General features: G+C 40.9%; 1 protein-coding gene across 1 annotated transcript in view; it reads right to left on the bottom strand.

The window, feature by feature from the left end:
* The window catches only part of opcml (opioid binding protein/cell adhesion molecule-like), a 269728-nt gene that overhangs the window by 71869 nt on the left and 178493 nt on the right, over nt 1-19366 (bottom strand). Inside the window, exon 3 of the mRNA XM_080866698.1 lies at nt 8970-9095. Coding sequence (XP_080722824.1) covers nt 8970-9095 — 126 coding nt within the window. The remainder of the gene's footprint in view (nt 1-8969; nt 9096-19366) is intronic.

Here is a 19366-nt window from a genome sequence, read left to right as displayed (position 1 = left end):
TAGTTGTTTTAGGCTTTCTTAATCCATTTTCTTTACAGATTCCAAGAACTCTCGTCTTGCTCCAGCAAAGTTGGTTGGTTGAACACTTCCATGTATGGCAATAAAGAGTCGAAGAACATTAATGAAGGCATCACTGGTCATGTCGTCAAGTAACTCTATATGCACAGCACGAGAGCATAGACATGTGAATAGCAGACTGTAGCGTTTAAGTTCCTTTCTTCCCTCCTTAACGTAAAACGGGCCAAAGCAGTCCATTCCACACTAGGCAAAGGGAGGCGATGTTTCAACTCTTTCACGCGGTAAATCTGCCATTCTTTGTACTTCAGCATTCCTTCTGAATTTCCTACATTTGATACACTTGTAGATGTAGGAAGACACTGCGTGACTACATCGTAATAGCCAAATGCCATTTGATTGCAGCTCATTCATAGTCATCCCACGTCCCTGGTAATGAACCTTTTGATGGAAGTGTTCAATCAGCAACTTTGATATGTGGTTTTTGCTCGGCAAGATCGCTGGATGTTTGATGTGTGGGTGTAAATCTGCATGCTCCAGCTGACCTCCCACTCTTAGCACACCATTTTCATCCATGAAGGGATTCAGTTTGTGCTGCCTATTTGCACAGTCTCTTGTTATTGTCTCTTTCTTCGATTTCAGATCTTTGATTTCTTCGGAAAACAGTTTGTTTTAAACAGTAGCTATGTTGAAAAGCTCTGCTTCTTTCCTCTCCTCAAGACTGGTGACTTTGTTGGTTCTGCACATCAGACCCTTGACCTCTTTGACACATCGCATCAGTCGTGCAATGGCTTTAACTAGCCTTATCCAGTTTGAGAACTTTGAGAAATGATTGAGCAACGAACCTTCTGTGGTCAGTGTCTTATGGACAAAAGTCTTACGAAGTTTTGGATCTTCAGCTCCCAACTCTCCCACCTTAATCTCATCAGTAGGATGTTTATCCTGCCAGAGAAAATCTGGACCCAGTTGGAAGTAATTAGTCCCTTTTCTGTCAGACCCCTTGATGCATGGTCAGCAGTATTGTTCTCAGAAGTCACATATCTCCATTGGTCTGGATCGGAACCATCTTGGATACGCTGAATGCGATCTGCCAAAAATATGTGAAACCTTCTAGCATCGTTGTTGATGTATCCAAGAACAACCTTCGAATCCGTCCAGAAGAATTCTTGGGCTTGAACTTCCAACTCCCTTTTAAGCAGGTGACTCGTTCGCACTGCTGCTGATAGCTCAAGCCAGGGTACTGTGGTGACCTTTGTAGGAGTCACCCTGGCTTTGCCAATAACTAGAGAACAGTGGACTTGGTTTGAAACACTGATTGCTCTCAAGTAAGAACATTCACCGTACCCTTTAACACTCGCATCTGAGAAATGCAGCTCATATCTTTCAACTTTCTCAAAACCTTCTGGGAGATAACAGCGCTGAATTTTGATGCCAGCCAGGTTCTTTAAATCTAACAGCCAAAACTGCAACCGTGGTTTGAGCTCTTCTGACAGTGGCTCATCCCATCCAACCTTGTCTTGATACATCTGTTGGAGTATTTGCTTTCCAACCAGAATAAATGGTGCCACAAAGCCAAGAGGGTCATAGATGGATGCCACAGTTGATAAGACTCCTCTTCTAGAAAGTGGATGCCCATTCACAATCACTCTGAAATGGAACTGGTCTGAAACAATGCACCATTTGATTCCCAGAGCTCTCTCAATTTGGGACTCACCAAGAACCAAGTCACTATTTTGTACTCAATCTGCACGTTCACTCTCTGGAATGGATGCAAGTACCTCATGATTGTTGGAAATGAATTTGTGAATTTGCAGTTTGCCAGCACTGCAGAGTTGCCTTGCTTCCTATACCAACTTGATGGCTTCATCTTTGGTTGCGACACTTGTGAGCCCATCGTTCACATAAAAGTTTTGTTCAATGAACTGAATGGTTATTTCACTGTAGTGACCATGTCCTTGGGCGGCAATATGTTTCAACCCAAAGTTTGCACAACCAGGGGAGGAGGCAGCTCCAAATAGGTGCACTCGCATGCGATAGACAGATGGTTGAGCCTGGAAGTTTCCATTGTCCCACCAGAGAAATCTCAAGTAGTCCTGGTCCTCTGCTTTGATGTGAAACTGATGGAACATACACTCAATATCGCACATTATAGCGACTTGTCCCTTGCGAAAGCGGCAGAGAACACCTATCAGGCTGTTCGTTAATTCTGGTCTAGTGAGAAGGTAGTCATTTAATGACACGCCTTCAAATCTTGCTGAGAAGTTGAACACAACCCATATTTTTCCTGGCTTGTGTGGATGATACACTCCATGATGAGGAATGTACCACACAGGACTGTTGTTAATTTCTCCTCTTGGGACCTTTTCTGCGTCCCCATTTGTTATGATTTCACTCATAAAGGTTGTGTAGTCCTTTTGGTATTGTTTGTCTTTTTCGAATCTTTCTTTCAAGCATCGGCGCCTATGAACTGCACATGCCTTGTCTGGGAGATTTGGTCGATCTTTCTTGAAGGGAAGCGGCATTTCACAGTGACCGTCTGCTTTAATTTTGATTCCTTCTTCCATTATGGTTAGAAAACGCAAATCTTCCTGAGATAAATTAGGATCCTCCACTCTTCTCTCACTGAAGTGATACTCAAGCATCCTCAGCACATCTGGTGGCGAAATTAACTCCTTAACTTGGGTTCAACATATGTATTTCACTTCATTTGTGAGCTTCTTAGATGTCTGGAGATGAGGTTTCACCGACTTCATGACAATCTTGTGGCTGCTTCCTATGGAATCACCATTGTTGACACATGGGCTAACACAACCGACTATGCTCCATACTAAATATGTCTTTTGAGCAAATGGCTCGTTGTCTTTACCTGGGACAACCTCTCGGGTTAGCAAAGCCTGTGGGCAGTTATATGCTATGAGAAGCCCTACATCACACTCAATCAATGGAGCAATCTCCGCAGCAAGATGCTCTAGGTGTGGCCAAGCTCTTGCCATTTTTGGTGTAGGAATGTGACTTAGATTGGCAGGTATTGTCATGTCTATGTGTAGGCAGGCAGGAAGAGAGGACCCAAAATGCAGGACTCACTGAGGTGGAAGTAACTCAAAAACACACAGCTTTATTGCTGGTAAGAAGCAGAACAGAAAAACACTAACTAAACTGGAAGAACAGAATAACTAGGCAGGTAGGCTGGCTGGCAAACGGAACACACAGAGGGTGAACAGATGTTAACGACGCGACACCGAGTAGGGGAAGACACAGACACTAAATACAAGAGGTGAACGGAGTGAAGAGGAAACAGCTGGGAGACATGGCTGACGCTGATTACACTGACGAGACAGGGAGAGCACAAAGCTGAACGCACTGACAAAGGACACAGACCTACAAAATAAAACAGGAAGCACACGCCAGACAGAGACACAGACTCGTAAACAGGCATAATGACATCATGGACAGACAGAGGGACATACGGGCAGAGAAGACTAAGCACAGGCAACCTAAACCAAACATGAGGGCAAGATAACAAAACCTAAACCAGAAATAATCATCATCGTCATCATCATCAACATCATCATCAGATAACTAAAGAATCAGAATATAATTATAATCAAAACAGTATCACCAGAGAATAAGAACTAATCAACAATGCAAAAATAAACCAAAACATAAGAAACTCAAAATGCTGGGTCAAACCGACCCAGGACCGTGACAGGTATGAACTCTCTTGAATAGGTTACAGGGAGAGAAATCTTCTTTGATGAATAGAAACCTCTCAACTGGAGTCCAACTAAACTCTGACTTGGGATGATTGTATTTCTGGATGAAAGTGTGGAGAGTTTTAACTGCACAGACTCCCCTTTAGTTACCAGAGCTTCTCCCTTATCTTGCATGACAAATGTGGTATCGCTTTGGTTATCAAGTAGTGCATATATACGAGAATTTCATTCTCTGGGTTAGTTGATGTAGATAACCAAACTGGGACAACTGTAGAGGAGTACATGCTGTCCATGCCTTGCACTACTCTGTTTGATGTAGCTTCATTTGATGGTTCAGGGGTGTGTTTGCTCTCTGTTCTTTCCTTTGACTTAGCATATTTTGAGTTTTTTACACTCTCCCCATGCTCATCACTGCTTTTCTCTCTTCTGGTTGCCCTTTCGCAATCTTCATGTAAACATGTTGGGTGTCTTTCCTTACATGTTTCACAAAGACTCCTTCTTTTGCAGGTCCTTGAATGATGTCCTGGTTGTAAACATCCAAAGCACAACTTCTTTGTCTGGACAAATTTAACGCGTTCTTCAACTCGTTTTTCCTTGAATTTCCAGCATGTCTGAATACCATGATTGCATTTTTCCCAGAAGGTGCATCTCTTGGGTTCTGCATTCTCTTCAGAGTTGCTCACAAGCACCTTTGCACCAACGTTTCGTGCCTTTGTTGTCTTTATTTTTTCACCATCACTGGACTTCAAGGCATGAAGAGAAGTTACTGGATTGCAAGCTATTTTTGCTTCCTTTGTGATGAATTCTACAAACTGACTGAAAGTAGGAAACACACTACAAGTTTCTTCTATCTCAATCACCTTCCTATTCCAACTGGCCACCAGCCATTCTGGCAGTTTTGTTAGAAGTTTTTGACTTTCATCACAGTCGTTCAATACTTCCAGACTCTTAATCTGGGACATTGCAGCCTGGCAGCCTCTAAGGAAGTCTGAAAAATCCCTCAGCTCAACACTGTCTTTGGGTCCGATTGTGGGCCATGCTGCAAGCTTATCCTGGAAAGCTTTAGCTATCACAAATGAGCTTCCAAATCTTTCTTCCAGGATATCCCATGTTGAGTCGTAAGCTGCATCTGTTCTTAATAGGAATTACACTCAACAAAAATATAAACGCAACACCTTTGTTACTGCTCCCATTCCCCATGGGATGGACGTAGAGACCTAAAATTCATTCCAGATACACAATATAACCATCCCTCCCAAACAGTGGTCACAAATCAGTCCAAATGTGTGGTAGTGGGCACATCTGCTATATTGAGATAATCCATCCCATCTCACAGGATGCTGATCTGACATCATGAGTAGTGCACAGGTGTACCTCAGACTGCCCACAACAAAAGGCCACCCTGGAATGTGCAGCTTTTTGCGCTATTGGGGGTCTGGGGACCCAGAACCGGTCAGTATCTGGTGTGACCACCATTTGCCTTATGCAGTGCAACACATCGTCGCATGGAGTCTATCAGATTGTCAATTGTGGCCTGTGGAATGTTGGTCCACTCCACTTCAATGGCTGTGCGAGGTTGTTGGATATTCGTGGGAACTGGTACACGCTGGGAACTGACACTATCTGTTTGGTGTATCACGGGATGCTCACGTGGACTCCTTACAGCTCCTGGAGATCTATGTTGCTGAGCTGCATGGTTATGAAGTAACTCTGTTATTTCCTCATCTGAGCTTGCATCTTGTTCATAAACTTGGAGCCGTGCCTTTGCCGCACTTAACTTCTTAACAGTCTGTAAGCACTTCTCTTCCAGTGCTTTCTTTCTTGCCACATTTTCTTCCTCTTGTAATGCAATCCTCTTTCTATCTTCTTCTTCAAGGCTTTCAAGTTCTTGTTGTTCACATTCTATCTCCTGCAGGACCTTTAGTGCAGCTTGTGTGGCAGCCAGCTCTACTACAGCCTCTTGTCTCTTAATGGAGGAAAGGCTTGACTTTCGCGACTTTATGCTGGAACTGCTTTCAGAGCTTAACCCTTAGATGCACACGTGGGGTCAAAAATGACCCCATGGGTTGTTTTTCTTCAAAATCTTAAAAATGAAAAGTTGTAATATATTCATGTTGAAGGTATTCCTCATAAAATATGTTTGTAACATGAGGCTATTTGCGATTTTATTTATTTTTTCAATAATTTAAAAAATGCAGTTTTTGTATCACTACCCCAGTCTTCCACAAGTGGGATCAAAAATGACCCCAAGCAGTTCCTATGGAATTTTCTATGAACCTTTAATTCTTAGCAACTCTGAGTGTCCCACTTACACTTCTGATGGATCAGGAATTTATTTTTAGACAGTAACAAACGATTTATACTTTTCTGTGCATTTCAAACATTGTCCTTTCTGATGTTTATTTTTAATATCTAAAGTAACATAGCTACTATGAGGCCAGCTAGGATCCCTGTGGACCTTGCCCTACAAATGATCCAGGATGGAGGGGATGAAGAGCCCATCAGAGGCATTGACTCAGAATCTGACATCTTAGATATAGAGGACCCAGACTACAACACTGAATAAGGCCAGTGAGACACAGAGAAGTCCTCTGAAGAGGAAATGGATATTGTGTCTAACAGAATGAGCCCCTCTTCCTGCTCAATATTCTGAATAGTTGGCCAGGGCTTGCACCTGGGTTTAGTACTGTCTCCCCAATAGATGCATGGAAGATGTTCATGTCTGATAATATAATAGAGGAGGTGCTGACATGCACAAACATGGAGGCACGAAGAGTAGCCAGAGACAGGGGAAAAGAGTGGAAAAATGTAATCTAACATAAGCTCATGGCCTTCATTTGATTAACCATTCTTGCAGGAAGTGAACTGGTATGTACCATTCGGTGTGTTTTTTGGGAGTCCTCTGCACTCTTCCACACCCGTGGAAGAGTGTAGGTATTGGTAGGTTGTGCATCCAAGGGTTAAGGGCAGAGGCATCAAAAGCATCAAATTGGCTATTCTTCCCTTGTCTTTTTAAAGATAAAACTCATTGCTACAGCCAGGAAAAAAATACAAAATTCACCCTTTAGACCTGCTTTTTTTTGTTTGTTTCTGTCTCTATTGTTATGTATGTATGTATGTTCTGTCACTAGTTAGCTTACATAAATCAATGTAGGAGTATTAACAACAATGCCATTTTATGTATTTGGACAAGATAGCACTACATTTACTCTAAAACTGTAACTTCAAGAATTTTAATTTTAAATTCAGTTTCATGCACAGTGTTAAATGTGTAACAGTTGTTCAGAATAGGTGTCAGTGGTATAAATTAGACTTAGTACATGTAGTGTTTCATGTACTCCACATACACGGTAATTTTACAGTAATTCACTTGAAACAGTTTCTTGTGAAATTTTAAGTTCAAAATAAGTAACATTTGCCAAAGATTCTTTTCTTATTCACAGTGAAGGTGCAGCACCTTCTATGCAAAGTTACAATCGTTTATGTTGCTGACACTATTTGAGAGTGAACATTTTATGCCAGTTATATAAGTAATATAAAGTGCAAGACAACATTGCAGATTTAAGACATTTGAGACATTCAAGCAGCTTAAATCTTGAAAAACACGGTTTGGCAATGAAGTGAGCAAACAAGCACCAACACTATCCTTTGAGGGAATGGTTCATTATCACTAGTGACAAACATGAAAAGCAAATGGTAATAAGCGAGTCTGAAATGCTACTCTGCAGGAAAAACATTTACGATTCTGAGTGCCAGCAACAATTTCTTTGGCTGCCCAAAGATCTCCCCACATAGTATTTCTTTTCTTTAGTGCTAGTCAGAGAAACGCCAAGTAAGATAATCCATTACTTTCCCCACTGACTAGAGCACATACACGCACAAGCATAAAGGCAATATACCAGGTTGACTGGCTGTTGATGCCAGTTTATTACTTCTAATTCTATTTACCACTATTCTTGCAACTGTGCACCAGCTCACAGTGGGTTGTAAAGAGTTTCTTTCTGATATGGGGGGAGTTTCAAATCACATAACAGAGTGACTTTTTATATTTACATTTTACTTACTATTTCCTTTAATTTCCTCTTGATAAAATAAAAGGTATGTTTTGAAATGCAACATAATTTGTATTTCTTAAAACTTAAAACTGAATTGAATATGCAGTCTGTGTTAATCACACCAGTCCACACTGTAGTTATTCTAATAGGGATTAACTGATTTAATTTAATTGCCTTAGGGCAACTGTAGTTGTGATTTGGTGTTATACAAATTAAACTGGATTGAACTGAATATGACTTAAGACTTATTTTATAGCATTTTTAAACACTAAGGAAACCAGTAAATGCAGGGAGGCAGAAACACTGAATGACTGAGGTAGTGAAGGGTTCCTACGGTGTGGAAACCAGGTTTTGCTGGCTCTAGACAACTGTAAAAGAAAGAGCAACAGCTTGGCTGTAAGCATTCATGTTATGTTGGAGGCTTAATATCTGATCCTATAGAGAAGCAGCACATAACATACACTGCTGAAAGCACAGTTGGAAGCGCAATTAGAACATAAAACACACAAAGATACACATACGTAGTGGCACACAGAGCATCTTAGGTGGTATTTTGCTGTGAGGAGCCAACAATCCAAACAAGCCAAACAATCAAAAAATGAGCTGTGGCCTCTAGCCAAGTAATACTTTGATTGGAGTTCATTCTTGTCAGGCCACAGACTGTGCAGTTTCATCTCCTTAAATCCACCACTTTGAAAAGAAGAAAGGGTTGCGGCCTATAATTAATCTTAAACCCTGTTGTGGAAAGTGTACGTTAATAAAAACAGCTACAGATTAATTTCCATCTAGAGATAAATAGCTGTTCTACATATAGAAGAAAATTCATGTGAAACAAGAATTGGGAGTGTTGTGTGGGAATCTCAAGTGTATCTGAGTGTGTGGGGAGTTGGTTTAGACACCTTTACACTGAGGTAATGAGTTGCTTCACATATTTGTTTTGAGAAACTTTTAAATGAACTTTGACAACTTGAATGTTAATAGAGATCAATATAAATTTTCTAGTTTTGGACAAAAGAAAAGTGTAGTAACAAATTCATGATTCAAAATAATAACAAAATAATTTTTTATGCCACCATGAGTTTACAACTCAACTGGAATCCAAAAGGTTCTGCTACGGGGTACTCTATCACAGGATTTACACACAGTAATCAGCTGAACAATGAAATAAAAATAAACCATGGCTTACCCCTTGGTGAATGATGCTTCCAAATTATGTTTGCATCAGGTCGACCAACTGCCAGGCACATAAGATTGACGTTGCTGCCTTCATTCACCGTGACGTCCTTTGATATGTTAGTGATCCTGGCAGGTACTGAGGGTAGAAAGAAGAATCGTGATTGATGTTTTTACTCTAATTAATGACAAATAAGCGAAGTACTTGCTATTGCATGTGGTCAGACCCATGATGAGGTTAAAAATAACCCCAGGGATGGGGACTCAATTAGCATGAAATTAGCTGACAAATCTCTCAATTCTCTGGCTCGGTGTGATGTTATACATGATTGATTTTCTTCATCATGTATCTATGCCACATTGCTTATTAGACAAGCATCAGACTAATTTTAAGTACGACAGGATTTTAACTTTCACCAAGGAAATTTGATTTGTGTGTGTGGCAGGCTCATTGATTGAGTGTGCTCTGTAAGAGGATAACCTCAAGTCAAGGGTTAGACGTTACTGTCCTTCACTGTAATTTAACTCTCTCATATTGACTTGAACTTTAAAATCACATTAGCCCAAAATGCTGGGTTGACATTCATAGAAGAAAAGGACAGATGAGAATGGGCATGTGCCTTAATTGATCATAAATAATTTCATATCAAGAAAACAAAAATACAACAGTACAAACCTGGTCTGTGAAGGTTCTCAGTGATCCAGGTCATTGTAGTCTAAGGAGCTTGGAAAGAAAAGCGTCTGGACTTCTTTAAGTTGCTTGAAGACGTTTCAACTCTCATCCAAGAAACTTCTTCCATTCTGCCCTAGAACGGAAGAAGTTTCTTGGATGAGAGTTGAAACGTCTTCAAGCAACTTAAAGACGTCCAGACGCTTTTCTTTCCAAGCTCCTTAGAGTACAGACCTGGCCACATTTATAGTATTAATGTTACTGTGTTGTGAAAAAGTGTTTGCCCCTTTCCTGATTTCCTATATTTTTGTCACACTTAAATGTGATTATTAAGCAAATTTAAATATTAGACAAAGATAACATAAGTAAACACAAACGTTTCTAGATGAAGGTGTTTATGATTAAGGAGAAAGAAATTGAAACATAATTGGCCCTGTGTGAAAAAGCGATTGTCCCCTAACTCTAAAATTATTCAGGAATGCGCTAATAGAATGACAGAAGGAGCGAGGTGTTGCACCAAGGATGAATATAAGAAAAAACGTTTTTTAATCATGCAAAGCTACTATTGAACACTCCAAGAAAAATATGTTAGAAATAACTATTATAGGGCTTATTTCACTGGACTATAAAGTGATCCATTTTATTAGCCATTATTTTGCAGGTGTGGTAATGTTTTAGTCCTCATGTCCTCACCTGATGCTTCTATTTTTGTTTGTTGTTGCTCATTGTCCCTGCTTTCCCTCTTTGTACGTTTATGTGCGTGTGTGTGTGCACATGTTCTCGCCTTCATATGAACATGGGGCCTTGACAGTTTTCCACTCTGAAGCCAGCCACACCTGACAATGATCACATGTTTGTAGCTCATCACTAGAGACCTACTTAACAGAGTGGCTGTGCTTCAGTCAACACTGGATCGTTGTGTGGCAACAGTCAGCTCGTGCAACTGTGTTTTGGCAAGTAAGGAGAACCATGTGGAGGGAGCCATGTGTGTTATTGTAAATATTGCTGTGGAAGCTGTGGAGAAAGAAGCTTTTGGAAGAGGAGTCACTGTACTGGAAGCTGGGAAGTCACTGCTGAAAAGATTACGTTATACTCTAAATAAATTCACTGTCTTCATTCTGGGAGTCCTGCATTGGGTCCTATTTTCCTGACAGATTTGACCGAATGATCCAGCCAGAATGGACTATTAAATTCCGGTTCTTTAGTATTCTTTACGGCCAAGAAAGACACAGGGCTCAAAGTGGTCCTTTTACTTTAAAAATGATCTTTATTTTACATATCCGGATATGGAGACCTGAACACAAAACACACAACCCCAGGTCTGAAGCACAAACGGAAGCCTAGGTATTTATATACTCGCTCTCTACATCACACCAAACTTTAAGTTTCGATCAAACAGCCTAGTTGGTTTCACTTTCTAGCTGCAAAAGCACGCTCTGCAAAAGCATGTAATTTCCTGTCAGCCTGCAACCTAGTTTTACACTGAAGTCTGGGCCTCTCTTATATAAACCAATATAATCAGCATAAAAGCATTTAAGATTATATATTTATTACCTAACAGGACCCAGTGGATTTGAGCCCTGTCAAGCGAATGCTAACGATACAGGAAGACTGACTGGATGGACGCAAAAAAATATTACAACACATTTCCAAGGAGCAGAGGTCAATGCAACCACACTTTGCGGAGATGCTTAAGATGCTTGAGTCTAGTTTATTCATTATGTTCTCAGTGTATTTTATATTTTCTAGTTTATTTTGCTTACACACTGGAGTTTATTTAGTATTTCTAGTTTAGGTTGTATTGGGTGTTGGTCCAGTTCATGTCTTTTTATCAAATCTCTGTGTCTTTCCCTCAGTATTCTCCTAGTTAGGTCAGTCTTGTCTTGATGTTTGTCTAGTTGCCTGTTTCTCCAGTCATGGGCCCCATTTCTTCTCCCTCTGTTTCCTGGGTTTCGTCTGTCTGTGTGCCACTATTTCCTGTTTCAGTTTGACAGTCTCTTGTCCTATGTTTAGTGGGTGGCTGTAGCTCAGGTGACAGAGCAGGTCAGCCGCTAATCAGAAGGTCGGTGGTTCGATCCCAGGCTGCCTCCTGGCTGCATGCCAAATATCCTTGGGCAAGATACTAACCCCATGTTTGCCTACTGGTGGTGGTCAGAGGGCCCGGTGGCGCCAGTGTCCGGCAGCCTCGCCTCTGTCAGTGCGCCCCAGGGCAGCTGTGGCTACAATGTAGCTTGCCATCGCCAGTGTGTGAATGTGAGTGTGAATGGGTGAATGACTGAATGTAGTGTGAAGCGCTTTGGGGTCCTTAAGGACTAGAAAAGCGCTATACAAATGCAGGCCATTTACCATGTTTCATGTTCAGCTGTCTTGTTAGTTTATGGTCAGTCTGTTTCCTCCTGTGGTTTGTTTCCTCATCTGCCCTTGTGTATATTCAGCGTCGGCCTCTGTCCTGCGTTGTTATGTTCATTAGTTTAGTTCCGATGTTTTCCCAGTTTTGTTTTTGTATTAGGACATCCAGCAATAAAGCAGTGTTTTAGTTGTTCTGCCTATTGAGTCTGCATTTTGGGTCCAATCCCCTTCTCTCATGACATTAACAGCTGTGTTTTGTTCATATTCAGGAAACTGTGTAGCGTGTCGAGGGAGCCAAGTGTGTTTTCGTAAATGTTGCTGTGGGAGCTGTGGCAACAGCTTTTAGAAAAGAATTCACTGCACTGGAAAGTCACTGCTGATATTGAAACTGTTTTGCACTGTATTGTTTTACACTCAAAATATACTCATTGTCTTTGTTCTGGAAGTCCTGCATTTGGGTCCTGTTTTCCCAACAGGCTTCACAGATAATTTACACCATCAAGATGGCATCACTACTTCTGATTTTTTGGAACTCGTTTGTGACAGATTTTGTTCATTTTTATGGACAGAATTTCTTCTCAGCTTCTCATCTCTGCTTTTGAAGATGATGCAGTTCTGTTGGCTTCATCAGGAGGTGGCCTCCAGTTCGCACTGGAGCGGTTCAGAGCTAAGTGAGACCCGATGTAAATGAGAATCAGCACCTCAAAGTCTTAGACCATGGTCCACATCCAGAAAAGGGTGAAGTGCCCATTCCAACTCAGGGGCCAGTTATCGCCCCAAGTGTAGGAATTTAAATATTACGGGGTCTTGTTCACTAGTGAGGGGAGCGGGAGATGGGCAGACGGAGTTGGACTGCGGCTGCAGTGATGCGGATGCTGTACTGTTGCCTTGCATTAAACTGCAATTAAGAGACTTCTCTATCTTTTGCTTACAGCAGTTAAACTAATGCCATGGAATGAATGTATGATTCAATGAGAGGAAAATGTAACATGCTGGACTTTTAAGAAGTTTTAAATGGAATGGGATGGTTGTGGTGGGTGGTGCGGTTTGGAACCATTGTTATAGTGACCACAGAATTTAATGAAGTAGCATCTGTTTGCAGAGTAAGTGAAGGGTCTCCAGCTTGATAATGCCAGTAGGCAGGTGATTGAAAAAAACATACCTCCCCTGCCACCGGGCTTGCTAAGTTGTGGCTTGTGGCTGGGGATGCATCATCCTTCATATCAGCACAACCAAGGTTTTATAGTAAGTAGTTAATTAGAAAATGAAATCCAGAAGCGATCAAAGGAGGAAACTAATGCTTTCCTTTAATATTTGTTGAACATCTAGCCAAAAGTGCTGAGAATGATTTTCTCTGCAATATTTTTTTCTAATTTTAACCTTCATTCTACTGGTAAATGGGTTTCATTCACATGGAAAGGAACAGAAATGCTACAATGTGTTATCCTAATGGCACAAGAAGAAGTACATAATGATATAGTATGCATGGCTAGAATGACTTGCAATGATGTGTTTGAGAAGATAAATCATACATTTATGACAAATGCCAGTGTCAGAAAATGCAATAGCAAAATGTGTAGATGGATATTTCTAGATGTTTGGAAAGTAGGTACCTAAAATAAGCTAAGCAACAACATCCATGCTCATCTTCCCACTCCTACTAAGGGGATTAGGAAGGATTGGGAGCCTTTGCTCCCAATTTACTTCAGCAGAGATAGCACAATTATCATTTAAACTACTTCAAGTCCTGATTTAAAAACAGAAACTAACAAGACATACTCCAAGAATGTGCCTCCACCAAAACAGCTCACTCTCAAATTCAAATTCAAATTCAAATTCAAATTTTATTTGTCACACACACACAACCATACACAGTATGACATGGGGGTGAAATGCTTGTAGCTGTACAATGCCCGACCATTAAATGACAGAAGAAAAGTTTTACAATATTTACAATTTACAGTTTACTACAAAAATTTACAAATTAACTTAGGAATGTACAGTAAAGAATGTGCAAATAGCAGAAGAGATTATAAAGATAAGGATTATAAATTATAGGAATTATAGGATTATAGGAAATGTGTGGTGGTGCGTGTGGTGACGTGTGTGAGAGTCCAGTCTTATAGTGACGTGTTTGGGAGAGTCCAGTCCTACACCTGGTTCAGGCCCCGAATAGCCTGGGGGAAGAAGCTCCTCCTCATTCTCTCTGTTTTGGCCTTAAGGGAGCGGAAGCGCTTCCCAGACCTCAACAGTGAGAAGAGTCCATTGTTGGGATGGGAGAGGTCCATCATAATCTTCCTAGCTTTGGACTTGCACCGCTTGGTGTAGATGGACAGCAGGTCAGGGAGCTCTGATTGAATGATGCGTTCTGCCGAGCGCACCACCCTTTGCAGATCTCGTCTGTCCTGCTTGGTGCTGTTCCCAAACCAGGTGCAGATGTTTGCCGTCAGGACGCTCTCGATGGTGCAGGAGTAGAAGTTCTTGAGCACCTTCAGTGGCAGATGGAAGTCTCTAAGTCTTCTGAGGAAGAAGAGACGCTGACGGGCTTTCTTAACCAGGGTGTTGATGTGACAGGACCATGACAGGTCCTGAGTGATGTGGACACCCAGGTATCGGAAACTGTCCACTCTCTCCACTGGCGTGCCACTGATGATGAGGGGTTTGTAATTCCTCGCCTGCTTTGTAATGAAGTCCACGATCAGCTCCTTAGTCTTGCTGATGTTTAGGAGGAGGTTATTCTCCTGGCACCAGGTCTCCAGGTTCCTAATCTCCTCCAGGTAGGCCATCTCGATGTTGTCGGAGATCAGGCCCACAACAACAGTGTCGTCAGCAAACTTGACAATGGAGGTGGTGTCGGATGTGGCTACACAGTCATAAGTGTACAGTGAGGACAGCAGGGGGCTTAAAACACAGCCCTGAGGCACTCCAGTGCTGAGTGAGATGGAGGGGGAGACTTGTTTTCCCACCCTCACTGATTGGGGTCTGTCTGTGAGGAAGTTGAGGAGCCACTGACACAGTGATGAGCTGAGTCCTAGATCCGTCAACTTGGTGAAAAGCTTAGAGGGAATTATTGTGTTGAATGCTGAACTGTAGTCCACGAACAGCATCCTAACATAATTCCCTCTGCCAGTGTCCAGGTGACTCAGGGGTGTGTGGAGCAGGTGAGATATGGCATCGTCTGTGGAACGATTAGTCCGGTAAGCAAACTGAAGTGAGTCGATGGTGGCAGGAAGTGAAGAAGTGATGTGATCTCTCATCAGTCTTTCAAAACACTTCATCACAATTGAAGTCAGTGCTACTGGACGGTAGTCATTGTGGCAAGCGGGCTGTTGTTTCTTTGGAACAGGGACAATAATGGACTGTTTGAAGCACGTGGGAACCACAGCTTGGGCCAGGGAGAGGTTGAAGATCTCCGTGAACACCGGTGCTAGTTGATCAGCGCAGGCTCTAAGGACCCGGCCAGGGATTGCATCTGGTCCTGCTGCCTTCCTGGTGTTCACCCTCCTGAAGGTGTTCCTCACGGCATGCTCTGTGATGACGAATGCATTTTCTTCACTGGTGCACTCCGAGCGCGCGCAGCCGTTTGTTGTTTTAATTACTGCGGCGTCGAAGCGAGCATAAAACGTGTTCAGCTCATCAGCCAGTGAAGCATCTGCATTCATCATTGAAGAAGCTGGTCGTTTATAGTCCGTTATAGTCCGCAGTCCTTTCCACACTCAAAAAACAGATTCAGGTCCTCCTTTCAAAGAACACATGCAAATTATGTTAGTTGTTCACAAATGCAATTAAAAAATACCAAATTAATTTGATTTTCTTTGTGTAAACCTAAAATTATTCAAAACCAGCAGAGGCTGATTCTGAACACAAAATGAATGAGTTTGTTGGGGCACTGGGGGTAGGAGGAGTACATTTTTGCACTTAAGTATTTGTAAACTCAAAGAAATCAATTCAAGCCCCTCTTTAAGCTTAAACATTATTTTTAATCTCATTCAACGCAAATGTAGCACTCCAGCGTTACTGCAATTATTATTCGTGTGGTGAACCTAAATTATTTTCTCTCAAAGCAGTCTTTGTCACAAGAACACAAAGTTACTGAGTTACACAACGGTCCGCCTTCTTTGAAAATTTTGCGCTCTTTCAGGATCACCTAAATGAATGCAGCTGCTCTTGGCCTCTCTGTACTTTTTGGATAAAACTACACCTTCAGGTAAGGTAACATATTATTTTTCCATATATCCAATTGTGTATTTCTTTATCAGCTAAATCTATAATGCTATTTATCATAGAAGCTTGTAACAGTTGTTTTTTGAACTTTTGGTGGTGCTACCATTCTCTTCTCTGCTTGAATACTATTTTTTTTTGACAATATAGCCAGGTCTTTTCAAAAGTGCCTTGTTTTAGAGGAGAAATTGTGTAGCTGCCAACTTTTAAGTCGGAGCGTGTGCTAGCTTATTAGCAGCTAGCCATTGTGCTCAATGAAAGATGATGTCCTATAGCTAACTTCTTTCTTACTGTTTTCTTTTTATAATCTAAAAATATGGTATTCTGTGTTTATTATTATATGCCATTTTCTAGTAGAAAGTATCGTTTTGAGGTGTCTTTAAAAGCACTACATAGTTTACTGAGGGTGCTACCAAAAGCGAACCATGTGGCCGGAAGAGTAACTGCAGGCAGCACAATGCGCACTCCCATGACGTTCAAACCTATTTATTATTAAAAAAGATTTCGGCTACGTCCACACTTACACAGGTATTTTTGAAAACGGAGATTTTCCGTTTCCGTTTTAAAAAATAATCCCGTCCACAGGTAAACGCAAAAATGAAGGAAAAGTGATCTTACAAAGCTTCAAATGACGCGTCGACTATTAAATCAGTCAAATATGTGTAAACATGAGAATATAAAGATCTAAATATAAAAATTAAAATAAAACTATGTGAGAGTGAAAGTATATGTATGTGAAAGAAGAATATATGTATGTGAGAGTGAAAATATATGTATGTGAGAGTGAAAGTATAAGTGTGTGAAAGAAGAATGTATGTGTGTGAGAGTGAAAGAATGAATTTTGGCTTGTACGGCCCCTCATATCTATGCATTGAATCATACTTGTTATTAATCTCTGGCTCTCTTCCACAGCATGTCTTTTATCCTGTCTTCCTTCTCTCACCCCAACCGGTCGCAGCAGATGGCCCCGCCCCTCCCTGAGCCTGGTTCTGCCAGAGGTTTGTTCCTGTTAAAAGGGAGTTTTTCCTTCCCACTGTCACCAAAGTGCTTGCTTATAGGGGGCTATATAATTGTTAGGTTTTTCTCTGTATGTATATGGTCTACCTTAAAATATAGAGCACCTTGAGGCGACTGTTATTGTGATTTGGTCAACAAATAAAACTGAAAAAATTGAATTGATGTCATGTGTGAGATGCAGGAGTCACATAGAGAATCAAAGACAGCAACAAACAAACTCCTTGGATTTTGTAGTACTGATTTCAGATGCATTTAAAGAGCTCATTCATTCTGAAATACAGCACCTTTGTGGTTTCTGCTTTTATGAAACTTCTAGGTAAAACAAGACAATTAGAAATATTTAAGTGAAATCAAACATTTGATTTATTGCAGATGTGAATAGATAGTGTGAAGAAAATAAAGGAAACATAGCGCCTCTACTCAGAGTTGTTTTAGGATGACTCTGAACCTTTGACATATGCCAACATCAAAGCCTCTGCTCCTGTGCTAACAGTCACCAAATCTATAATAGACGCTAACTCTTCCGTCATAGCAAATTATTATGCAACTGTAACATAAAAGGAATCACTGTCACTGAGTTTTCTAATCTGCCATCTTATCTCAGAGCAATAGACATCCATGACAGTTAACTTTGTCAGATTTAGTGTCTTGTCAGGGGTCGTTGTTAATTCAGAGGTACACCCAACTTCAAGGGAAGGAAGCAGAAAGAGATCCAAACCTTCGAGCATGAGAAATGTGATGAAACACAAAGGCAGAGGCTGTGGGTGGGGGGCTACTCATGCTCCGGTGAAGTGGAAAAAAACTAAGTTTGTTTTCCTGCTGATTGGTAGAAGGCACAACACCGGCTTCCACAGTACCAGCTTTCTCAGTTCAAAGGCACCTTTTCATATGGGACCCATTGTATGTTATGTTCCCGGATCCAGGCTAAAGTAATAATAGTAGCACTGAAGTGAAACCAAATGAAGGAACATGATGCATAGTGTAAATATATTACCTTGTGATCAGCACTACAAGCACGTTGACTGAGAGCTCTTTAATTCCTTACAAGTACAGACTTTCATTCACATGTTCATTTTATTGAATATGGGTGGCTAGCAGTGCTGGCGTTGTACCTCTTTTAGCATTTCCTGGTTAATGCATTTTTAACATCTAATAACATAATGTGGAGCTCTTTAAATTGTGACACAGCTGTACCCACTTTTACACTGTCTATGAAAAGGCAGCATATTAAATTGTTTTCCACCTTGAGTACAAGAGCTCAGTGGTAGATGCTAACCAAATTGTTCTTTTTGTCTTTCTCCACAAAAGAATATTTATGCTAACTTTAATTCACATGCAGACTTCTGAAAACATTTGAAATGCTACTATAGCCAACCTTAGTGTAATTATTGTACAATCCAGCATGAATAAACAGGATGAGAAGGGCAAACCAGCAATGATGGGAACTGATAGGAATTTAGTGATTTAGATTCCATTATCAATATCACCTATTAATTGGATTCCTTACTAGTTCTCTTATTGATTCTCGTTGGGTTCTCACTGGCTCCACTTTGAGAGTCACCACCATTGCTAAGCAGCATATTAAACAGATTACATTTATGAAAATTAAATGCTGTGTGGTCAAATGTGCAAGTTGGAGGTATTTCCACTTATTGTAGTGATCATTATTGGGGTTATTACTAAAAATAGTAATGTGTTACACGTATTGCATACAACTTTTTTCTTAAAAATAATGCAGTACATTACTTAATTACTTGTAGGACAAAGCAATTTGTTATAGTGCACATTACATTACTTACACATTTCTCTGTAAAATGACCTGAAACATGTTGTCTAGCAATCATCATTTAACAATATATGAATATGATAGAGTCCCACACACCACCACAAATCACTATCCTAATAAGGACACACATATGATCTTTCTCTTAGTATTTATGTGTGAACACAAAGCTGACAACACAAAGCAAAGATGAAAACAAGCACAAAGAGACTTTAAAGTGTTCGGCACAGTGATTCTACTTTAGAAACAGGAACAGGTAGAAACAGAGGCTATGTGACTGGTCATTCATTTGTTACCTATTGAAGTTCAGGCTCTGGCCACTAGGCTGGGGTCGGCATTCACTCAGCTTTATCGTTACTATGGTTCATGG

The sequence above is a fragment of the Rhamphochromis sp. 'chilingali' genome, assembly GCF_963969265.1.
Source record: "Rhamphochromis sp. 'chilingali' genome assembly, chromosome: 19".
Classification (NCBI taxonomy): domain Eukaryota; kingdom Metazoa; phylum Chordata; class Actinopteri; order Cichliformes; family Cichlidae; genus Rhamphochromis; species Rhamphochromis sp. 'chilingali'.
The sequence above is the reverse complement of the archived record's forward strand: the minus strand, read 5'-3'. Positions and strand labels throughout refer to the sequence as shown.